The sequence below is a fragment of the Lissotriton helveticus genome, chromosome 3_1, assembly GCF_964261635.1.
Source record: "Lissotriton helveticus chromosome 3_1, aLisHel1.1, whole genome shotgun sequence".
Taxonomy (NCBI): Eukaryota; Metazoa; Chordata; class Amphibia; order Caudata; family Salamandridae; genus Lissotriton; species Lissotriton helveticus.
In genome coordinates this window covers 963,090,399-963,115,962 of record NC_136061.1, presented here as the reverse complement: position 1 = coordinate 963,115,962, position 25,564 = coordinate 963,090,399, and the positions used below count along the sequence as shown (strand labels likewise).

At 47.9% G+C, this 25,564-nt stretch overlaps 1 protein-coding gene across 1 annotated transcript in view; it reads right to left on the bottom strand.

Moving 5' to 3' along the window:
• The window catches only part of DRC11 (dynein regulatory complex subunit 11), a 951,413-nt gene that overhangs the window by 820,162 nt on the left and 105,687 nt on the right, over positions 1 to 25,564 (bottom strand). Inside the window, exons 2-3 of the mRNA XM_078681371.1 lie at positions 19,374 to 19,701; positions 16,861 to 16,980 (exon numbers count right to left, since the gene is read on the bottom strand). Coding sequence (XP_078537497.1) covers positions 16,861 to 16,980; positions 19,374 to 19,701 — 448 coding nt within the window. The remainder of the gene's footprint in view (positions 1 to 16,860; positions 16,981 to 19,373; positions 19,702 to 25,564) is intronic.

Sequence of the window (25,564 nt, the reverse complement as noted above, 5' to 3'; positions counted from 1 at the left end):
TTAATTGATTAATCCTGCATGATGATCGCGTGCGGAAGCTGGTGTTGTTCGAGTCACGGCGTTGGCTTATCAATGTGTGATTCTGGGCAAAATTAGTTAATCTCCCATGCCTTCTAAAATGCAATGTGTTCACGTGTGAATGTGCTCTTGTGTAATGTAACTGGGTGTCTTGTAAAGGTCTTTACTACTCCTGAGTTCACTTTGCGCTGTATGAATTTGCTAAACAAACAGCCAGCAGACCTTGTAGACCAAGAGCCTACTATATCCGTTCATGTAGCACATGCACAGCAATGAGGGCTCTGTACAGCCCAGTACTGCACACTACACAACAAACAAATATCCATTCATGTAGGGCAGGCACAGCAATGAGGTCTCTGTACAGCCCAGTACTGCAGTTACAATTTAAAGCGCATTGTACAGCCCAGTACTGCATTTAAAATGTAAAGAGCATTAAAGCGCAATGCTCCGCTAATAAAAAAAAAAGACGTTGTGCCTGCAGTGAGAGTGGCTTACAAAGAAAAGAAAAAAGTGCTTAGCGGCTAATTAACAGTGTCTCCCGTCGCAAGTAAAAGATCCAATCCCGGAGGGCGGGGCCAAAGGTTGACAGGGTTGTAACCAGGAGGGACTAAAAAGCCTCCTGGACAATCGTAACACCCGGTTTTACATAGTTGGTGATGCAAAATGACGTGCACCAATGCAAAACACCGGCGGAGCAGAAAGCGAGCTTCTGGAATCATATTGATTCCAAGAAGCCCTTGCATGGCGAGGGCAGCGCATGTGCGCTGCTAACGCCAGGCGAGTTCTAAAAATAGGAGTATAACTCTGGTGACTACTGTATCGATTTGAAAGATCCAAGTTTTGTGTAGTCCAGTTTTGACTCACTATAAAGTAGCGCAGAGGGATAATGTGACTCCTGCACAGAACAACGTGTAACATGGAGATCAAATTTCTTTTCTTATGTAGATAGCTTAGTGGGTTACTGTTGTTCTCACAGAGTTCCTTTTGTTACTTGCAGTTTATAAACTGTAATCCTAACACAGCACAGCAAGCTATGAACTGTCATCAAATAGCTGCATGCAAAAAGCAATGCATGGGTTTAGTACTTTAATTTCCCCCCCCAATCTTTCATTATTTTAAGGTTGCTAAATAGTGTTACTTTGGATAATAACTATTTATTAGCAAAGACTCCCCAACCACTATGTTACATTTCAAATCCTGAGTTTGTATGTCTCTAGACTCGGCACTCTTAACATATAATGCCTGCCAGTATGGTTGACATATGACTCCTACACGTTGTAGCTATCATTGGCTTAAGTAACATTTCCTATACATTGGTTTACATACTTATATGAGTATGTATGTATGTATGTATGTAGACACACTTTTAGAGCGCAGCTGTCACCCAAAGGGCATCCTGGCGCTTTGACCGAAACAATAACCTACAGATGACTAGCGCTACACTACTCTCGGGAAGAGGTGGCTTTTAAGCTCCTTTTTAAAAGACAAGAGGTCCTGTTTGCACCTTAGGGACAACGGTAAGGAATTCCATAGTTTGGCGGCCGCAAAGCTGAAAGAGCGGCCGCCCATCCTCACCCTCTTTATCCTGGGAATTGTCACCAGGAACGCCGAAGAAGATCTCAAAGGCCTGGCAGTGGAGTACCAGGAAAACAAATCCTGCAGCCTCACTGGCCCCAACCCATGCAGGGCTCTAAAAACCAGACAGGAGGATTTATAGCAGATCCGTTCTTGAACAGGGAGCCAATGAAGGTCGGAGAGCGCAAGAGAAGAAGAGGCAGACCGTGGTCGTGAAAGGGCCAGCTTGGCTGCCATATTCTGCACCCGTTGCAACTTCGAGACCAGGGTCTTGGGGGCCCCCAGAAGCAGTGCGTTACAGTAGTCTAATCTACTGTGGATGATACTACGCACTGCTTCCATCCTAACCACAGGGGGAAATAGCGGGGGAATTTTCCGTAACATGCGAAGTAGTAGCATGCAAGTCGCCGTGGTTTTATTGGCATAGGCATCAAGCTGAAGGCTAGGCCGGAACAGGACACCTAGGTAACGGGCGGAGTCTGCCGCCACTACCGTGCCTAGAATAGTAGAAGGCCAGAACCCATCCGGTAGAGGACAAGGCAATCGGTCCAATGAACAATGGAGAACTTCGGTCTTCGCTCCATTGAATTGGAGTGAGTTCTGCCGCAGCCAGTCCGCCGTAGCAGTCATGCAGCGATGAAAGGATTCCATGGAAACCCCTTCCCTGCCCTCAAAAGAAAAAATAAGTTGGGTGTCATCGGCATAATTGATAACAGAAATGCCAAGGAGAGGTGTGGCGCCGCGGCCAGGGCGACTGACGCTGGAATCTGGGGACCACGGTTCGATCCCCGGCTCCGGCGGCAGGGTAGCCCAGCACCATGTGACTCTGGGCAATAGCTCGCTTAATCTTTCCGACGGCCCCCAGCGCCTAGAGACCCTTACGGGTGATTGTGCGCTTTACAAATGTGGACTTTACTTTTTTTACTTAATCAAACTTATTAGAGGGCGAAGATATAAATTAAAGAGAATTGGGCTGATGGCAGAGCCCTGCGGCACACCCTGATTTACGTCTTTTATGGCTGAGCGAAACGGCGGAAGGGCCACAGATTGCTGCCTGTTATGGAGGTATGAGGCCAACCAGTCCAAAGCCAGGCCGGTCACCCCGGATTCCCGGAGCCTGCCCAGTAGCACCGCATGGTCAACCGTATCGAACGGGCCGACATGTCGAGCAGCACCAGAAATGTTGCTCTTCCCATGTCGACGCGCGATCGCAGGTCGTCCAAAACGGCCACCAAGGCAGACTCCGTACCGTGGGCCGGCCTGAATCCAAACTGGGCCACGTCCAGGAGATTGTTGGTTTCAAGAAAGCTGGACAGGACCCTAGTAACCAATTTCTCTAAGATTTTTATCGAGAAAGGTAGGAGTGAAATGGGCCTGTAATTGGCCGGACATAGCGGGTCCAAGGTGGCCTGCTTTAGCAGAGGAGTGACCACTGCTAGTTTCCAGCCATCGGGGACCGTGGCCGTGTCAAGGGACTGACAGCAGATGGAATGGAGCGGTGGAAAAAGCTCCCCTTGAAACAGCTTCCAGAGCTTGTGTGGCAATGGGTCTAGGGGGGAGCCAGATGAAACGCTGTTAGCCAATATACAGAAGTCCTCCAAAGAGGGAGCAGGAAAGCAGGTCAGCCGAGGCTGTACTGCCTCCTCCTCAAAGGCTTCCTGAACCACTGTACTAACTGGTTCCACAGAGCCAAAGGCGGGGGGACTGGTCAGATTAGAGGCTGAGAGGCCATTCAGGATAGTTTTTATTTTATCCTCAAACGCCAAGGCTAAGGAATCACATAGCTCCTGGGAAGCCGGGATAGTAGATGAAGCACTTGCGGGACTAGAAAGATTCTTGACTAATTTAAATAGGGTTTGAGACTTATTACCTGCTTTAGCCAAGGTATCTTCTAGGAATTTGACTTTGGCCACCCTAATCTGCGCTTTATAATCTTGAAGGGATTTTTTATATAGCAGTTTATCTGCTTCCAAATAGTGCCTTCGCCAGACCCGCTCTGCCTGTTTACAGCGAAGACGTTGTTGGAACAGGTCGCTGGAAAACCAGGGGTTGGCTTTTAACGGTTTGTCTTTCACCCTCCGCAATGGAATCACCTTGTCAAGTGACTCAAGGATGTGCTGGCAAAGGGTGGAATAGCTTTCCTCCACATTCTGACCTAAGGAAAAAACCCCAGGTAGAAGTGTGGGTAGGTTAGAGCTCTTCAGCAGCCGAGACCATTGCCTACTGAACTTAGGCGCGCTAGGGACGCTATTATTCAGCGAGCCGGCTGGTAGCAAAATTGAAAAGTGGATCAGTGCATGGTCTGTCCAACATTGAGCCGCTACCTCCTTAATCGAGACTAGCGACTCAGTCGCAAAGATCATGTCCAGAGTATGACCCTGTGCATGAGTAGGAGTAGATACAAGCTGCATAAGATGAAGATTGCTGCACCCTTGACAAAGATCCCGGTATGCAGGGTCATGAGCACCCCGGGCCATAGATTAAAATCGCCCAAAATTAAGAGCCTAGCATGGGAGTTAGACAAGCCGTAAATCAAATCAATCAGCTCTTGGAGAGATGAAGTTACACTGGCAGGAGGACGGTAACAAAGTAACCCCGCAGCCAGTGTTCCACTCTGATCCTTCAGAGAGAAACCCATGAGCTCAAAGCCCAAGACCGGTTTAACTTCAAGACATGAGAGCGTGAGTGAGTCCTTAAAAATAAAGCCCACTCCGCCACCTCTCCCCGTAGCTCGCGGGATGTGCCTAATAGCATAACCCGATGGGCAGGCCCAACCGAGCTCCACACTACTCTCCGCTCTGGTCCAGGTTTCAGTCAGAAACAAAATGTCCAGCTGTAGTGACTCAATAAGAAGAGCCGTCTCTGCATGATGTTTGCAGAGCGATCGGACATTGAGTAACCCGCAGTTTACATCCACGAGAGGGGCCAACTGGCACACTGGTAAATTACCCATACTAGGGTTTTGATTTACCAGACAGAGTTCTTCCCTGGAATAGACCAGGCGAGATGGAGCAGCGTGTCCGGCGCTAAGCGCGGCCGGAGCGCGAACGGCGCAAACGGGCTTACCTCTGGCGCACATCCGGTGCCCCGCCATCGCGCCCGCTGCGCGCCCACGCTGCGCGCTTGTCTGCGCATCTCCCTATATAGTGTGCCGCGCGGGAGCCCAACGAGTGAAGCCACTGGACCCACTCTAAGATGGCGCCTAATGTCGGCCCGATTGCAAGCACACCCACCCAAGATGGCGGCCAAACACCGCAAGCCCTTCCCAAGAAGCCCTAGAGTCTCACTAGGCCCCGCAAAGGCGGGTGGAACAACAATTGTAGTGCAGGTGAGTGCCTAACTGACTGCCCCCCTAATATCCCCTAAGTACAGCTATGAGCGCTTACAAGCGCTTACGAGCGAGATGAATAGCGCGAGTACCCAATATCAATTTAAAAGTTTAAAAGTTGCCAGTTGCAGCGCAGAGAAGCGCGCGCGTGCAGGTACAAGTAGGTCTACCAGAAGACTGAAAATGAGGGTCTTAAATACCTTTCCAGTGCGCGGGAGCCCAACGAGTGAAGCCACTGGACCCACTCTAAAATGGCGCCTAAAGTCGGCCCGATTGCAAGCACACCCACCCAAGATGGCGGCCAAACACCGCAACCCCTTCCCAAGAAGCCCTAGAGTCTCACTAGGCCCCGCAAATGCGGGTGGAACAACAATTATAGTGCAGGTGAGTGCCTAACTGACTGCCCCCCTAATATCCCCTAAGTACAGCTATGAGCGCTTACAAGCGCTGTGTCATTGTCTCTGTTAAATACGTGTGTGATGTAACTCACTCTGGCACCCTACTTTACATTAGAAAATTAAATGCACATGAGAGAGTGTCTGTGTAGGGATGAGGGACACCATTGGGCAGTGGATGCTGGTAGTGAGGGAATCAATGGAGAACAAGATTTTTGGGGTGAGGTTCGGGGATAGCGAGGGTGCCAACAAAGATAGTCACACCGGCAGGCATCAGCACTAAGGGTTGGCCTGTCAGGGGCGTAGCTGAGGTGGGGGAGCTGCTGAAAGCTCGAACCACCCTCAAGCCTGAAGTCTGTCTCAGCTCGAGGTCACATTGGTACCCTGAGCCCATAACGAGTAGAGCTTTCATATGGCTTCTGCCTACCAACCTCGCTCTACCTTCATGCAAAAAAAAGCAAAAACAAAGCATTAACATCTGCGGTAAGGAGAGACAAATAATTTAGCGGCTAGTTTGTACAAAGTGAAACCACAAAACCTGGTTTTATCGCAGCTTCCCCCTTAACCAAATTGTGCGATCTCAGGCAAATATTTTATTTTACCGATCTTCCTTTTTCTTCACTTTCACGTATGAATTTACATTCAAATATGTGAGTTCAGAATGCCAGTTGTACAAACAAAAGTTAGTGTTTGATTTAATAATAGACTATAATGTTGCTCTTTCTATAACAATCTGGGCCACATATAGGGTTCTTATGACAACTGTATAGCAAGTCAAAAAACAACGGCAGACAACCGAATATGGAGTAAAGAAAGCAAAATAAACATTTGTTAAAACGTAATCATTGGGTGCACCTTCCTGTATTGTTTTCTCTTAACATGGCAACTGTTTTGCCTCTTAGTTTACTAATGACACTGTCGTCAAGACCAGGTGGGGCAGGAATCTAAGCTCTAAGTTTATGTTTAAAAACTATCACTTTTATAAAATACTTCTCAGTGCAGTGCTATAATATGACATATTAATGTGAATGCTTTCACATGTTAAAGAAATACACTTTTTTTTATTTTTTTTATTTCGAAAACCTTTATTTGTACCTCAGTGGAAACACAGCCAAAGCGCCTACAACCCTGGGGGCCGGCGGCAATCAGTCATGAGTTAGCCAATCTCTTCAAAGAATACACAGCCCATCAGCCGACAACCCGGAGGTCCGGCGGTGTTTCACTTATAAGTGCACGAAATGCAAGGCACATCTACGAGCCAGAAACTGTGCGCGTTATTTTGAAGAATAGTGTCACATTACATACAGTCATGAACACACTTTGGAGTGCCCCCCCCCCCGAATCCGCCCAACTGGGCATTCAGTGTCTTCAAATTTATGTCTGAACTTTCTTAACTATAAACGATTACCCCCCCCCAGAACACACACACACAAGGTCATGTCATGACTACGCACTAATCAAACATTTATGCAAGAGTCGGGAGTACTTGGGCATCGGTGAACAATCTACCCCGTGGTGTCCCCCCCGCTAGCGTCACTCCCACATGACAAATCTCTTCCCCTGGTCTCCACTATACTCCCTGTGAATTAAGGGTGGAAGGTAACTTTCACTGCGCAGCCCCCACTTTGGACGCAAACACTTAGTGCCACAGGCACTTAGTGGCCTCTATTTCACATACTAATATGTCCCTCGCTAGTGGCTACTCCATCTCTCCCTCCGCGGCCGCCGCGTGGGCTTCCCCCGTTATGCGCTCTGAGTCAGCACTCCCCCCCTGCATGGCACCGCTTAAGTATGTCTGATACAGTCCCCAGAAATTTTTAGGACGACTTGTGGGAGGTAGGAGCTCACTATAGTGTTCAGTTTGAGTACAGCAGTATAACATATCCCGTGCCCAACGGGCAACCGTGGGAAGTGGTCCTCGCATCCAGCATAGCGCTACCACTCTTCGCGCCATTAGCATGCCCATGTCTGCCAGCTGCCGGATTGCAACCGGGAGTCTCCTGGAATGCCCAATAAGCGCCAATGCTGTATCAGGGGCTAACTCAGTCTCAAGGATCTTGCCCATTTCCAAGAATATCTTGTCCCAGTATGCACGCACCCCTGGACAACTCCAGGCTAAATGAAGAAAGTTAGCAAGTGGCACGTGGCATCTCTCACATGCCGCCGTAGGGCGCAGCCCGTATCTGTGTAGTCGCTCCAGAGTATAATACACCCTTTGAAAGAATTTAAAATGTATTAGTCTGTGCTTTCCGTTTAAAGAAATCTTTCTGGTGTTGACACAACAGTATTGCCACATGGCGTTGTCTATGGTAATCGCTAGGTCTCTCTGCCATTCCACTCTGGCCTTCACCAGCTGGTGCCCCTCTTGTGCTAGTGCATGCTTATACAGATTGGTTACTAATTTACAGGGGGATTCCGTTTTTAAGACATAGGTGAGCTCTGGGACTTCTAGCGGTTCCGCCAAGTCGGGTCCCATCAAGTCCATAAAGGCGCTGCGCACTCTATGGTACTGGAATCGGAGCAACAGGGTAAGGTCCCTCCTATGGCCAGCCACTTGCTCCCAGGTTTTAACCGTGCCATCCCTGAAAAAATCACCTGCGAGGTGTATGCCAAGTTGCTTTAAGGCCCGAACTACCCCCTTTTCAGCAATCGGGGGCAGCCACACTGTACAGTCCACTGGCATGAGCGGCGAGTATAGCAACACACTCCCCCTCCTAAGCATTAATGAGTGCCACGCGTGATTGGTGGAGGTAATTGAATCCAGTATCCCAGTTCTACGGTCCATTGGCTGAAACACCGTGACCGGAAGGGCAAGTGGCTCCGCAAATAGTCTTTCCATAATGACATGCGGAATGCGCTGATCGCCATGCACCCAGGTGTGCAGATGTGATGCCTGCGCCACACGATAGTAGAGTTCAAGATTAGGGGCACCAAGACCCCCATGCTGTATGGCAGAGTGAGGGTCGTCCATTTGACTCTGGGCTGCCTACCCGCCCAAGCAAGTGTAACTATCAGCTGTGTCAATCGTTGGAAAAAGGCCTTGGAGAGCACCATCGGAATGGCACCGAAGAGGAATAATAGCCTAGGTAAGACAACCATGTTCATTAAGGCGATGCGCCCCATCAGTGATAGAGGAAGCTTGCTCCAGGCCGCCACGTCATCCTCCAATCTGCTCATCGCTACGCCATAGTTCTCCCTAAGGAGGATCTCTGGGTCAGTGTGCAAGCATATCCCCAAATATCTGATAGAGTCCTCCGTCCATTGCAACGGGTATTCCATGTCAAACCTCTGAGTGACCGGGGTCAGGGGGAAGGCCAACAACTTGGTCCAGTTTACCTTCAAACCCGAGAGGGCACCAAAGTGGACCACTTCCCTAAGCATCGGCGAAAGGTTATTTTCGGGGTCGTGGACATACAATAGAGTGTCGTCTGCATACATCGAAACGACTATGTTATATGTGGGGAAGCGAATACCCTCGTTTCCGTGGTATTCTCTCAGAGCGCATGCCAGTGGCTCCGCCACCAGGGCATATAACAGAGGGGAGAGAGGACAACCCTGACGTGTACCTCTACCAATTGTTAAGGGGTCCGTCACAAGGTTGCCGATTCGCACCCTGGCTGAGGGCTTGTTGTAAAGCGCGCCTATCATTTGGAGGAACGGGTCGCCCAGTCCCAACCTCTGCAGTACCAGTCTCAGGAAGTGCCACTCCACCGAATCGAATGCCTTCTCCATGTCAAGAAACACAGCGATGGCCTTCGTGTCCTGCCTGACATGCTGCATCGTGCCCAATACTGTGCGGATATTGTATGTAAAATTCCTGCTGGGTATAAAGCCCGCCTGCTCCGGCGCCACCAAGCTGGGGGCCAGTAGCGCCGGAGGCGTGGCGAGCACCTTAGCGTAAAGTTTGGCGTCTACATTCAGCAAGGATAACGGTTTGTATGAACTACACTCATCATGGGCTTTTCTGAGTTTTAAAATGGTGACCAGTACTGCTTCTCTCATGGACTGTGGCATGCTACCCTCCACGCATATGTCATCAAATAAAGCGGATAAATGGGGGATGAGTTGCTCCTGAAAAGCTTTATAGAATTCCACCGTGAGGCCATCCAGCCCCGGGGCACTACCGTTTCGCATGGACGCCAGGGCGTCTATTATTTCCTCCTTCTTTATGGGGAGCATTAGGAATTCCCTGTGAGTGTTAGAAAGCATCGGCAAGACGATGTGTTCCAAATATTCCAGGGTCTCGTCAGTGAGGTCCCCGCTCTTCGAAGAGTAGAGGTTAGAGTAATAATTCCTAAAGGTGTTAGCTATTTCCAATTCGTCTGAGGTGGTCTGACCTCCGAGCGTTTTTAACTCCGTTACCTGTGACTTCCCCCTCCCGCCCTTCAGTAGTCTGGCAAGAACTGAGCCTGGCCTCTCCCCCTCGCCATAGGAACGTGCAGTTGCGTATTTACCCATGTGTTGGATCTCCCTGTCCGCCTCCTCGTGATACTCTGTTAGCAGTGACTTGATTTCTTCTGCTACCAGCGTGCTCGGGCACCTCAATTGTCGCTCCTCCAGTTGCGATAGTTGCTTTTCTAACGCAGATAGTCGCTGCAGGATGGACTTGAGCACACTAGAGTGTTTGGACAGGGCCATGCCTCGGATATAGACCTTAAAGCCTTCTCACACCGTTTGAAAGCTGTCTACCGACCCAACATTGGTATCGAAGAATACCTCTATGGCCTCCGCTAGTTCACCCCTGAACACTGGATCAAGGAGCGAGAAGGGTGGGAAACGCCACGTGAAAGGGGGGATCGCCTTCTTTAAGGTGTCAAGCTCCAATAGGAGAGGTGAGTGATCCGATAATGTGCGAGGCAATATTTCGCAGCCTCTGACTTGTCCCATCATGGAAGAGGTGGCCAGCCAGTAATCAATCCTGGTGTGGATATCATAATAGGCCGAGTAGTGGGTATACCCTCCCTGCGCCGGGTTTCTGTATCTCCATACATCCTCCATGCCTAAGCTCAGTAGCAGCGTGCTCAGCATGCTCAGCAATTGGGCCGCTGCCGATGGTTTACGTTGTGGGCCAGCAGACCTATCCAGCTCTGGATTTAGCACTAGGTTGAAGTCTCCACCCCACAGAATTTGTGCGCAACTGTGAGCGCTGATAATATCTGCTACAGACTGGTAGAAATCTGGAGAATCAAAGTTTGGACCGTATACGTTGACTACAACAAAGTCCATACCTAGGCCTCTGCACAGTGCAACCACAAAACGGCCTTCCGCATCCACCTGTAGGGAGGTTAAAGTAAGTTTGGATTTAGGATTAACCCAGGTTAGGACCCCTCTGGCGTGAGTCGTGAAACCAGAAGCAACGGCGTTGCCCTCCAGGCACCTGCTGTGCAGTATCCTACTTGAGAGTGGAAGGTGCGTCTCCTGGAGGAGAGCGATATCCACTTTGAGACGTTGTAGGTAGCTCATCACTTTCCGTAGCTTACGGAAATCGTTTAACCCCCTCACATTCCACGTGAGTGCCCGTAGCGTAACAGGAGAGTCGCGCTCTCCCGAGTTAGGTGTACTCAATGTTGTCATAGATGATGTAATATGTAATTGCTCAGTAATCGAGTAAGCCTCGCTTGACCTGTGTGTGTACCCTGTGTGAAAGACCCTCCCCTCTCCCCTCCGGACAACCCAAAACAACAAACAAATCCCCCCCGCCCACAGCAGGCCCTCCCCAACTGGGCCTTGCAGGAACCCCTACCCCTCCCCCCTACCCCTACTCTCAACCCAAACATAACAGTCTCCGTAGAGACAAATCAGGTGATATGCACATGGGGGCAGAGGTTGCCAAGGCGCTAACCAGGCGTGCGAACGCGCACTACACTGGGAGCCTTACTGCCCCCACCCGCAGCAGCCTATATGGAGCATCGATGAGGTGGTTTTGGCACCCCAATTGGACTCTGTTGCCCCCCAGACCGAGGAAGCAAACTGCACGGTCGCTATACCCCATTACTTCCTAAGAATGCTGAATCACTCCACCTCCAAGCGCCGGCCAGTGTTCTGCGAAGGCCCCAAAAAGCCAGTTTACAGGCAATTCCAAATCTACGGCCAGATCGGCCACAGCACAATCAATGTAGAGTGGATAACCTTTACACTGTACACGCCCCCTCTCAAGGGCTCCACCCCCTTACATTTAGACCCACATACATATAGCCAACAGTCTTTGCTGCAGTACGCAGCCTCGCAACCTTACCCCAACAAGCAGTCTTCGAGTCGTGGGCTGTCACTCTCTCTCCTCTAGTTGCTCGCCGCCGTCTGCCTCCACCGCCGGTGTATTTGCCCCACTGCGGTGCTCCTTCGACCAGTTCTTTAGGGCTTGTTGCAGCACTCTAGGGTCAGTGAACAAATGCGAGTGTCCTTGCCGATTAACAGGATAGAGCATGGCGTAGCCCAGACCAAGCTCTCGTAGCTGGCGCTTGAATGGTGCAAAGTGCTTGCGAGCCTCCTGCACTTTGGCGGTGAAGTCCGGATACAGCGAGATCTCCGAGCCCTCATATTGCAGAGACTTTCTTTCCCTTGCTCGTCGCAGGGCAGCATCTCTGTCTCTGTAATTTAGCAGCTTGGCTATGATAGGGCGCGGAGGGGCTCCCGGTTTCGGTCTCGGGCCCACTTTCGCTCCACTACAAACATCGGAGAGAAAGTGTCGGCCCCAAGCAGCGTCGAAAGCAGTTTTTCAACAAAAAGCTCAATGTTTCCAGTTTGCGTCGTCTCCGTAAGTCCCGTTATTCGGAGGTTGCATCGACGGGAGCGGGCTTCCAAGTCTTCCGTCTTGTCCTGCAGCGTCTTTTATTTATTTTAGCACCTTTTATTGCTTGTGTCCAGCTCCGTCTGTGCCTCTTCTGCTTCCGTTATCCTTCTCTTGGCCATATCCAGGCGTTCTGTGTGCTTATCAATGCGCTCCGCCATTCTGTCCATTCTGTAGGTTAGTGCGTCCAGCTTGGACCCAAGCGACGCCATGCTGCTTTGGAGACCCTTCTCCATTGCCAAGAGCGTAGTCTTGATCTCAGCACTCCCAGCCGTGTCCGCGTTTTCCTGATCCACAGTATTTTCGGCACTCGTTGGCTCCTGCGACTTTGAGCGCCCCTGCCCGAAAGTGAGCTTGCTCTGCGTCTTGTCGCCCTTGCCCACCCCGCGTTGTAGCCAGTCGCCCTCCAGCCGTATCAGCGCTGCCGGCGCCTAGCCGAATCCAGGACAGACCGAAACCCGCGGGATAGGCAAGTACGCCAGCCAAGCATCAGCTTATCTCTCGCCTAGGCTTACTGCCCCTCAACAGCTCTGTTCCCCTGCAGGTACTCGAAGCAGGGCCCGCGATGAGGGGCAGTTAATTGCAAGTGACCGTGCCCCCTCGCCAATCCGGCTGGATGTGTCGCTGTCCACTCAAAGACAGGAGACCACCTCCTCACCCAGGGGGCCCCAATGGGATGGAGGAAAGAGGGGGCACCCCAGTAGTGAAGCAGGAGTGTCCAGAATTGCCAGGTGCCACGCCAGTCTTACCTCGGGGTCCCCACCAAGCCTCAGTCTCTGTTATAATCAGGGGGGGCAAGCCGCTCCACGAATTATTTAACTGGTGCCAGGGGGGTGTAGCGTTGTCCAGGCAGTGAGGACATCTGGGGTCAAGTAAAGCCTGCAAGGTCGTGCCCCACCGGTGCCAGCAGGGAGATCCAAGGGCGTCCGATGCCCACAGGCCGCACCACCGATGACCCCCTAGGTCATGCAGGGACCCTCAGCCCGCGTGTCCAGCAGAGGTTCACACCCCCCCTACGCCCTTCGTACCTGCAGCGCCGCGCGGTGCTCAGTGCTAATCGGCGCTTCTCTCTCGCCCCTCCACCGAGCGTCCTCCGCTCTCCTAGCCGCGGGTAGGGGGGCAGCGGCGATGACAACAACCCTGCCGCCGGTGCGGGAACAAGTTTCCCCGATGTCCGATCCCTCCGAGGCGCTGCAGCGCTCAATGGGCCGAGATCCCCGTCAGCCGCCGGGCCAACGCCGCACGCACGGTGATGCCGTGCGGACTGTGCAGGTATTCCAGGCCGTGGTCTTTGGGCCCTCAGCACTGCCGCCCCGCGGTCCCTGGAAGCTCCCGGAATACGGCCTCAACCGGCAGCACGTCGGATCGCTGAAGAGCCCGGCTCTTTGCTAGCGCTGGGGTCCGTGCAGGGGCCTTTATGTGCCTCAACGATGCAGGATTATTGAAAAAGAATGTGGCTGCGGGTTGGAGCCACAGGACTATGCGGCCATCTTCTCCGCCGGCAAGCTCCGCCCCCCGTTAAAGAAATACACTTTATTGAATTATGACGCGACTTTACCATATTTTACATGATATCTGTTATATGATTCACATGTTAAACATTTTCAGGATTTGGCTCATTCACAGGCTCCAAGAGCCAAACCAGACTCTTGATTCAGCTCGGCTCACCCTGGTAATTTGTTGGCTCGCCCACCTCTAAAGTAAAGTAAAGTCCACATTTGTAAAGCGCACAATCACCCGTAAGGGTCTCTAGGCGCTGGGGGGCCGTCGGGAAGATTAAGCGAGCTATTGCCCAGAGTCACATGGTGCTGGGCTAACCTGCCGCCGGAGCCGGGGATCGAACCGTGGTCCCCAGATTCCAGTGTCAGTCGCCCTGGCCGCGGCGCCACACCTCTTCCTCTAGGCTCATTCCTGCAGCCTGTCCAGTGCCCCAGGCTCTGAGGCAAAAGCACTTCAGGAGCTGATTGGGGGATGGACTGGTAGGAAGACAGCCCCTGGAACAGAGGGATTTTATTTTATTGTAATCTCTGTTTCCTTAAAGTTTTTATTTCAACATTTCCAGTTAATGGAGAATGAAGAGGATATTTAGAAATGCCTCACATAACATGTATTATGACTGGTGTGCAGCAACCCCAAAAGTTTGTTATGCAACACTGTAACCTGCCAAGCAATGGTCCATGCTGGAGCTTTGAATAGATTTGTCCTTTAGCCTTTGAACAATAGAGGTCTCTTAACAAGCAGTGATTTCCGGTCTGTGTATATATATGTATATGTTATTTCTGTGGCACGACCATAGCCAATGACAGCAGAGCACTGTACAAGGTCCACAACAAAAGTTATGTCTGGACACCTGTGCCATGTCATTGAGGAGCATATTTACTAACATTTCACACAACACTGCGCAGGAAGTGAAGGTGCTGTGCTGCATTGCGTGAAAGGGAAAGAGCAGAAGAGCACCATGTTTTCAAAGAAATGGTGAACTGGAAATGGGATTGAAAGTTTTGACATGCAAGTTACACAGTGAACCCTCACACAATCTCTCTGTTCACCCCCTATTCAACCTCGTACACTCTCCTACCTTACCAATCGTCGGCCTCTCTCACTCCCCAAATGCTTTATCTCTGTTCCCCCATATGCCCCCATATGGCCCCCATATTCACCTCTCTACCTTTTTTCTCTTTTCAATCTTCTCTCTGTCACCATCAGAATCTTCCTGTTTCTGTTTTTGCACCTTTCTCTGACCATCTTCTTCTGTAATCCTCTTCTCTCTTTTCACCATCCGTCCGGTATTTCTCTTTCTCAGCTGACAGACCCTCGCTTGCTTTCCTCTTCTCTCACTGTACACTCTAATTCTTCCATCGTATGTCCCTCCATCTCTTTATCTCCTTCTTTGCTCCTTTCTCACCACCTCATCTCTCTCTGTTTCATACTCTTTAGTAGTGCCACTGCTGTGAACTGGAAGTCTACATTCTGCAACACAGAGCTGCTTCCGGCACTATCAATCATGGTACTGGGTAGAATTGTGAAAACTGACCCTTACCTCGGCTGTCAAGTTCTACATGGAGTGTATATGTTTGCTAGTTTTTTCATCTTGAAATACGTCCAGATATGTGTGGATTTTGTCCAGTAGTCCAGTGTATAATGTAAACTACACATAATAAAACCCATTTTGGCAATTGCATTTGTCAGCAATTTTATAATTGTGCAACATCCTCAGATGGTTCGGTAAGAATGACCCTGTGTCATGAATTTTGACTAGTTGTGCTGACTTTTTACTGTCACAATCCAGAATTTCCCTTCTTGCCAGATACTCCAAGTTCTGCTGCCTCCAGGACATACACTAACTTGGATATTGTTTTGGATTTATGTGTGCTCTAAACATGGGACGAAGAAATACACAGACATTTCTGTGCCAGTGCAGGACAGAAAACAGAATCATGAAACGTCCCCAGTCCTACCTGGAAAAAATTGTGGTGCAAACACCGAACAAACACAGTTGCAAAGACTGATTTTGCACATTATTCTGATTTATATTGTGCAAAAATTATAACTGGGTGCAAAAAAAGGTCAGTTACCGTGTGCAACTAGTATTTCTCTGGGTGGTTTTTGCATCCGACACTATTCCAGCACTCAGGTTGAGTGTCTTACGTTCATGTTCAATAATCTTGGAGAGCTCGAAGGAAAGCTCCCATCGGCCCGATGAACGGATGCCCTTGTTGTCCCATGTGTATGTACAAGCCAAGGTCGAGAGCAGTGAAATATAGGAAGATACCAGAAAACGGCAGCACGAAAGCCAGGAAAGATAAGGATGGAGACACAGACATAGGGAGAACTCTGGTGGCAGTGAGAGAGGAACCAGGGCATATCTTATCTGGCAGCACGAAGATTAACACGGAGGATCCATGCCAAAAAGCACAGCCCATGTCCAGAGACTGTCACGCAGAGAAAAGACAATAGAAAATTAATGTTTTGCCAACTCCAGCTAAACTTCTTATCAAGGGGATGGCCTGAAGGGGTGCATAATTCAACGTAGTTCTTAAGATTCTATATTTTTTTTAGGCTAGGATTTATTGCACTCCCGTAACCAAGGTGATAAACGTTTGTGGAAGAAACATCTAAGACAGTAATGTAGGAGGGAGACCAGATTTTATTTTGCAATTTCATATAGCGGGAACTCGACCCAAAGGTATTGGAGAGCTTTACATGAGCCCCAGTCGCATTACAGACGGACACATTAATGTTTGGAGGCACGGGGAGATCAAGTGATGGTGAACTGACTAGAACCTGGTTTCCCAGCTCGTAAGTCCTGAGCTCTGACCATTCCACCACTTCACCACCCCAGGGTTGCCGCATCTGTCCAGCAAAGTTTGGGATTTGTCCTAGCTGTCATGTGTTGTCCATTATATATTTAAAGTACAAATATTTACTTGCCCATTAGTCCCAAAATGGCTGCCATATGTATGCTCTGAAACATACCCCATTGTATCATGTTCATGGGTCTTAGCAGACTTTTCTCGGTTGCAAGTAGCTGGTCGTTTTCGTTTGTATTGCTGTTGCATACAACTATTTATTCTATGTTTTAAGCCATGCAGTGTAACTCTTATGCCACGATGGCTATAGCTGGTTTAATGACATCCCTAACAATGCTGAATTATTGTGCCTTAAAACAATAATTTGAAATTCATCACAAGGCTTGCCTTTGTAGCTCAACAGATCATTTGATTGATAAAAGCACGCTTGTGTCTATGCACACTCACCGTCTCCATGACTTGCATCCCGGCATCGGCTAATATCTGGGCAAGTATTTTCTCTCGATCCTTCAGTACTTTCATCTTCTCCTTCACAAAGTACTTGGGGATGGGAATCTCCAGGTTTTGCTAGAAGAGGGTGGGGAGGGAGAAAAGTATGACAGATAAATGCTAAATAATGCTTTCATGAGTAATCTTGCAAGTATAGCACAGGAAGTGGTGAAGTTCAGTGCTCACAGGTATGATTCAGTAGGAGAAGTTAGGGCTAGTAGACTACATGTTGTCTAGAGAGAGTTATGATCTACTGAGAAGGGACTCTTTGGGGAAGGATAGGTGGTATATTGGATGATGCATGATCTAGGGAAAGATGTGTGGTCTGTTGAACGAGTAAGGGAAGAGAGCAGGGGGAGTGATTCAAAAGATCTCTCTAGAGCAAGCTAACACGGAAAGTTTGGCAGAAGCATTTTGAGGGGGTGCTTTCTAGAGTAAGTAGTGTGGGTTAGCGGATCAGGGTTATGCAGGATATATGCTGTAGTAGGCAATGTGCTGTCTAGAGAAGCTGTGGTCTAGTTGAAGTTGTGACATCTAGCAGGGTTGGTCAGTGCATTCAAGTGTAGTAGGATATGCAGTGCAGTAGTAACCCTGTAGACTGTGTTCCAGTGAAGAAAGTTGTAGGTCTACTAGAAAAGGAGCTGTCAGTAGACGGGATAATGTGATCTGACTGAAGAAGTGGGCTCAATTTCAAAATGTGTGATTCTGTGTCAGGTGTGATCTTATTGAGAGATGCTATTTTCACAGAGGAGCTATAGTCTAGTAAGAAGTGTGGTCTAGATAAGTAAACAGCATCCAGAGAAGACATTGTGGCCTAGTCAAGAGGAAAGTCTAATTGGTGTAGTGTGATCTAGTCAAATGTATGGACTCATGGACCGCATGTAATCTGCAAGACAAAGGTGGAACCTAGTGGATAAGGTGTGGTCCATTGCAGGTTGTGTGGTCTAATGGAAGAGGTGTGGCCTAATCATCCCTTAATTTGTACAAAGAGTGCACGGCCAAGGTTTTTCTTTGAAGCATGCCACTGGCCCTGCTAAACAATGGAGTTACAGATTACCAAATTCACCCATTCACCCATTCTTAATTCCACCTCATGCCCCTTTCTTCCACCTCTACTTCTTTTCTCTTTATCTCACTTCTACAGTTCCTTCTTTCTCCCTTTGTTTCTGTTTTCCTATTTTTACTGTGCTAATTCTTTCTCCCGTTTCTACCTTGCTCTCAGTTCAAATCTGATGATTAAAAATAAGTACAAGTCCCTAAAATGAGCTTCTGGTGCCAACTCCCACTGAAAACCACTTGCACAAATTAAGCACTCTGACTAGTTTAGTTGGGGCGCCATTTAACGCAGAAAAGGTCCAGAAAGTGGGATGTGGGCCAGGAAATTGACAATATCATGCAAACATGTACAGCCATGTAGAGGTGTGATCTATACGTAGGTCTATGTGCTTTAGTGGGAAGTATAATGTGAGATATATTTGAAAATGTGTAAAGTAGAAAAAATTGTTTTCTGTGGAGAAGATATGGATATAGTCTACCGTAAGTGTACTCCAGAAATGTTAATGTGACATAGGATGTGTGGCTTAGTGGAGGAGGTTCCGTATTAAAGAAATGTGTTCTGGAGGCTAATATGGTTTGTGGTTTGAAGGTATGGTCAATGGCAGGGTTCTCCAAATTCTGCCCTGGAGGACCAGATCCATGCAGATTTTTAGCATATCCCTATTTAGATAAATGTAGTTATCTTAAAAATCTAGTATGGACCCGGCCCTCCAGGACCAACTTTGGAGAACCCTGGTCTATGGGAAGAGCTGCATGATCTGGAATTAAGAATTCAATTCCTGACTAATAACCCTGCTACTCTCGAATTTGGGGTTAACTTTCTTCCACTTCTATTGGTAGTAAGAAAATCATGAAATTGCATGCAATGTACCTGGATCCGCCATCTATATTGTGGGTCTTGTTGTCAGCACCTAAAGGCCACATATTAAATTAGACATAGTAAGTTATAAGATCAGTGAAAGGTATTTTCTACCAACCACTTTGACCATTAACCATAGGACTGTCATTGTTGACAACATTAACTTGAGTGATCAAGGCACTGTAATCTACGTCTAACCTCACATTAACAATAACATATCAAGGAGGCCACTAGGATCAATAAAATTGGATATTGCTCTGACTGTTATTACTCTCATTGGGCTCAGGGCCTGGGCCTGTTAGTATTACACAGTCACAACTAGATGATCCACTGTACCATGCAGGGCCTCTCATTGGGCTAAAAAAATCATTTTCGCCTATGTGCTTTCTTATGAGTACAGTAACATACCAGAATGTTCACAAAACTCAAGCATCTAGGATATTACTCATCAGGAATCTTCAGTGCTATGCCAGGGCACTCAGGCACTAGAGGTATTACCCAGACTCCTTGCCCTTCTTCTGAGATTTATTATCCAGTAGATTGGAAGGTTACTCACTGGGCTCATCTTGAAATCCTGCAAGATGTCATCAAAGTAATGGAACTCAGACATCTCCAGCTCCACCATCTCATTCTTCAACTCAAGGATGCGCCCCATCACGCCGTCCAGCACTAGGCGGATCACTCGTCGCTTCTGTGGGTGTGCCATTTGGTCATAGGCAGTCTCCAGGCTGCGAAAGATCTGAACATACTTGATGTAGAAGGTGGCCAGCATCTGGAATATCACCACTCGGTCCTTTTGAGGCTTTGTGGGTTTGTCTGAGGCTTCCTGCTGGAGCAGTTGCCCTAGGGCCTCCTGGGCTTCCACCCATATTTTATTATAGGCGCTGTAAGAAAGAAGAGGGAAACCTTACTATGTTGTCTGGTATTATAAAACAATTCACCCGCTCTTACTTGCACTTAACCCCCAAAACCCACATTTTCAATGAGATAAGATTTACAGTCACACATTAAGTAATTGGAAAGTTAACCATCAATATTTAGAAATATTCACTCATTTAGTAATTAGAGACAGCAATCCACCATAAAACCAGACAAATAGTCAACCATCATGAAATCTGAGAGAGTATTACAAATTCAAATTATCCATACACAAATTAGAGACCATGTCTCATACACAGCCAAGGAGTCAATAAATGAGAGCTATACCCTCATCCAGAAACTGGAGAGAGTAAATTATGCCTATTTCAGAGACAAAATGCCTACAGGGAAATCGAAGATGTTTACCCTTCCCAAAAAAATATAGAATTGCTTTCCATTGAATCAGAGGCAACCATCCATAGAGAAATCCAAGACAGTCTATTTACCTATTTTTAGTAGGTTGTAGAAATGTAATCAGAACTAAAGTGTATAAGAACATTGGTGATAAATAGGATACATGTGAATAGTTGAAATAAATGAAAATGTAAGCAGTATTCTGAGGGCCAATGAGGTCTATGTATCGATGAGAAGCAAAGGCGATCAGTGACCATGGAAATGAATGTCTAACCCTACAATGACATATATATTTACACTGTGCAAATGAATAATTACATGTGATCACTCTTTACTTTCTAGTAATAGGAGGTGACTCTTCAGGGCTATACTGATGTAGTGGTGTAATGTGCACGCATGGATGTCTAGGGGAAGTGAGTTCCAATTGAGGGGTCTCAGGAGGTAAAGTCTGCGGAACCTAGATGCAGCACATAAAGGTCCAGGTATTAGTAGGAGATTTAGATTAGTCAATCATAGTTTGGGTGCAGCCAGGAGTATAGTGGGTCTGGTAGTTATTGAGGTAATCAGGAGATAAATTATGTACAATAAATGTTAGTCATTAGAACTGAACCTTATTTCTAGCTTACAGCAAGCCCACTTGATAATGAAAGACTGATGTGGATGTGTTTGGGGAGGTTCTGTATTTTTTCCTGTATAAAGATGAGAACTTTGCCCAGTGGCAGAAAGGACTGAGAGAGATCCACTAGTATACTATTACAAAAGTCACCGTTGCTCTTTACTTGGGAGTTGATCTATGCTTTGACTTTGTGAAATGAAATCAATGGTCAGATCTTACATATATTTTGAACTTACAAGTGACCAGCAGTCGTGGGGATAAAAATTAAAGGTGCATGGCCAGGTCGAATAGAATGCCAAATTTGCAGGTAGAGTGGCTAAGGTCAGTGAGTCAGGTGAAGAGTAGCTGAGAGATGCAGGTGTGTGTTAATCCGGAAAATACAGTTACTCTGCTGTTGACGATTCCAGCATGAGGGAATGAAGTGCCATCCAGCGCGATTAACAGTAGGACAGCTGGGAATGCGTTTCTGGGGATGAGGTGAGAGATTTCAAATTTAGACAAATATCTTGGTGTCATCTGCCTATGGTTGATAAGAAAAGCCATATGAGAAGATACTATCACCAAGAGAGGCAGAAAGAAGGTGGGCTCAGTACTGATCCATGGAAGACTTCGATATGTAGGAATGTGGGTGCAGAAAGTTTGGAGTTTAAGGATTCAGAGATGCAATGGTAAGAGAGGTAGGAAGACAGCCGCTTAAGGTTGGAACTAGTAATCCTAGTTCAAGTGAGGAAGGTGTGTAAGGTAGGATGATCAACAATGTCAAAAGCAGCAGGTAAGGATAAGTATGAGGCTAGAAGAGATGCAGCTGTGGTGAGCTGATGTGATGAAATTTCCAAAATGGGTATGGGACGTTTATGGTCAGTGTAGAGCACATACTAATTGGAGGATTGCTGATTTTTTCACTGAAATTGTATTGTGCAGGGAAATTCAAGCATATCAGAATTTTAGAGAAGTATGAAAGTACGGCTACTGGACAGTAATGCATGCAAGAAACGGCCAGCAGGAGTTTTAAAGCATGCAGTATAGTACAAGATGGTTGCGGCTATTGCCAAGGAATCAATAACAATGATCCCCCAAAATTCAGAGATGGTCGGTGATGAAGTAATCGGCTACGGCGACCCGCCCGTCCCAGAAATCACAGACCTCTGCATAAAGTAATGAGTGACAGACTATTAAAAACCAGATAGTCACCAATCCAGATCTGAAACAGCCACTAATAGAGAAATAAAAAAGATTCATCCATGCACAACACAGACACAGCCAGCCATCTACAAACACAGTTACTGATCCAGAAAGGAGACACATCAAAAATCAAAGGTAGTGCAGCTGTTTTTAAAGCGCATGTACTTGTACCAGCCCCTTCTGTACAGCTGATTAGTTTTTAGAAGAAACAAAAATGACATGCATTTTCCAGAATGGCAGCGGACTTGCTAGACGACCTTAGCCTGGTAATTGACGAATTGGACGGAGCGCCTGGTAAAGGGCTCCTAACTTTGTTACACGCACTGTATTTGACTAACTGCTAACTTAGTCTAACAATAACACTAACGCACTGTATTTGACTAACTGCTCAAAACTTATGTGATGATCAGTGCCTGAAATAATTTTTAAAAATCTCACCAACTGTTTTTAAAAATTTGTCATTTGTTTAAACCTGCCTCATTTAGTTTTTAAACACTTACCTAGCGATCACCTACACTTGCACACTCGCACCGGGTCGGCGTCTTCCCCGGTCCGCCAATGATTGTTCCGGTTGAGTGGAGGGAAGGCTGACGCAGACCGTAAGTGCTTCAATCGGCACAGAGACGGTTAGTGGTCTAGCTGCTAAACCAGCAGCATAAAACCCCATGCCCGCCTCGACGTGCAGCAGACGCGCTAGAGGACCTTAGCCTATCACTGACGAAGTGGACGGAGCGCCTGGTAAAGGGCTCCTAACTTTGTTACATGCACTGTATTTGACTAACTGCTAACTTAGTCTAACGATAACGCTAACGCACTGTATTTGACTAACTGGTCAAAACGTATGTGATGATCATTGCCTGAAATTATTTTTTTTTTAAACTCACCAACTGTTTTTAAAAAATCGTCGTTTGTTTAAACCTGCCTCATTTGGTTTTTAAACACTTACCTAGCAATCACCTACACTTGCACACTCGCACCAGATCGGCGTCTTCCCGGTCCACCACGGATTGTTCTAGTTGAGTGGAGGGAAGGCTGATGCAGACCAGAAGTGCTTCAATCAGCACATGGACAGTTAGCGGTCTAGCTGCTAAACCAGCAGCATAAAACCCCATGTCCCCCTCAACGCGCAGTGAACGGGCGCAGCGGGTCCGCCACTGGCGTGCCGAAGGCGCACCAAAGGCAAGCCCATCTGCGCCTGTCCATGCAATGCCGGGCCAGAGCCCAGAACCCCTGCCCCTACTCCTTCAGCCCCCCTCCGATACTCTAGGGAAAAATGATTCCATATAATGACAGTCCCAAAGCCATCATGCTCCCACTCCATCCCCATCGAGAAATCGCAAGACAAGTGCACCCACTGCCCATACGAACTCCCTTCAAGAGTAACCAACCAAGAGGCAGGAAATCCGTTCAACATGGCTCTGCTGAACTGCAGATCCCTGACAAAACACACCTCGGAAATCTTCATACTCTTACAAGACTCAGAACTAGATGGTCTGTTTCTCACGGAGACCTGGCATTCTCCAAGCTCAGACCCCGACATTGTTCAGCCTCTCCCTCCTGGCTACTTGATTCAGCGCCTAAATAGAACAAGCAGCAAGGGCGGCAGGATAGCAATCATTTACAAAGATCACCTAATCTGCCACATCCTGGATAGCCCCCTCCTAGGCTGTGAAAACGCTCACTTCTCCATTGAATTCCCCCCCCTTACTTACTTTTATTGGCATCCTCCTATACCGCCCCCCAGGAGCACAGGTACAATTCTTCAGTTCATTACTGGAAACTGTCTTTTCCCTAGCCAGTGTCTCACCTAATTTCAACCTTCTTGGAGACTTAAATTTCCATTTTGATAACCCGCTAGACAAAGCGGCGGATGACCTAGCACATGACCTCGCAGCCTACCAGCTACACCTATAGATCCATCAAGCCACACACACGAAAGGTTATCTCCTTGACCCATTTTTTTCCAATATAACAGAATTAAAAGGGAGAGTACCTATCCCCGCCCCCTTGTCAGACCATTTTTTAGTTCCAATCTTCTGGCACCCACTCACAATGGGCCCCGCACGCCAGCATCATGCATCCAAGCTCGCCCTTGGCCCAAACTGACCGTAGAGGGCTGGACTCGTATACTAGAATCAACCGAACCCTCAGAAGCAGACAGAAAGTTTTCCTCATTGATCGAGAACACGCTGGATATAGTACTACCAAAAAAAACCATACTACAAAACAGCAGAACGAATAAATAGCCCTGGTTCACCCCGGAGCTTTGCAAACTAAAACAACAATGCAAAAAATTAGAAAGAGCATGGAGGAAAGACTTTGCTAGTGAAAAAAAATCCGAATATAGGTTATCCATTGTATCCTACAAAGTGGCACTAAAAACAACCCAGGCTGTCTACTACGAGGAACCATTTTTATCTTCCTCCAACTCCTCCAGAGAAACCTTTTGCATTGTAAAAAAACTCATGAAAGTTCCCGACCTACCCCCAGCCGCCGACCCATCTGGCCATCGATGCGATGAATTAGCAGGTTTTTTTCTCCACTAAAATCCAAAACATCCTCAAACACCTCCCACTCAATAACAATGAACACCACCTCGAGCCCCACAAATCAGAACCTCAGGATAATGTCCATCGCCTAGAATCATTTGATCCACTCACAGAGGTACTTCTCCCTCCTATCCTAGATTCGATCAAGAGCAGTTCCCCACTCGACCCTGCCCCGTTTAACAACCTGAAATCAGTAATATCCACCATTCTGTCCCCCATCACCAAATTAATCAATGCCTCTTTAACACTGGGCATAGTTCCCCAGGACTGAAAAAAGACCATGGTAAAGGCTCTACTAAAAAAAAAAACACCTAGATCTCAAAGAGATGGCCAACTACCGCCCCATCTCCCTACTCCCTGGAATTAGTAAGGTTACGGAGAAATACGTCAATCGACAACTCTCAGTGCACCTCGAGTCTTTTGACTGCTCCATTCCTCTCAGACTGGCTTCCGCCCTGGCCAGGGCATGGAGACTGCACTGATAGCGGTGGTGGAGGAGGCCAGAAAAATTCTTGATTCCGGAGGATCTTCAGCCATTATCCTCTTGGACCTGAGTGCAACCTTTGACACGGTGAACCACTGCACTCTGGTACACCGTCTCAAAAAAGTGGGAGTGACAGGCACAGCCTTATCCTGGCTGAAATCGTTCCTGGAAGAGAGAACCTTCCAGGTATTTGAAGGAAATACCCGGTCCCAGCCAGTGCCGCTTCGATGTGGGGTTCCCCAGGGCTCGTCTCTGAGCCCCACACTTTTTTAATGTGTACATGTCTCCTTTGGCAGAGATAGTAGCCCCTGACGGAATCAAACTAGTTACCTATGTGGATGACACCCAACTAATCGTGCCACTGAACCAGGTGGAACAGCCCTTGGTGGACCTGTGCCCCTGCCTGAAAGAAGTCGCTAGCTAGATGAGCTCATCACACCTCAAACAAAATGGCGAAAAAACTGAGCTCATATTGTTGGGCAACCAAGCAACTTTTAACCCCAACAATCTGTAGCCAACCTGCATGGGGCCCGCTCCTATGCCAAAAAAAGAAGAAAAAAAAGCTTGGGCATCTGGCTCGACCATGATATCACTTTCCGAACCCAAGCTAGGAAAACCGCAGCTGCCTGCTACGGTCTGCTCCG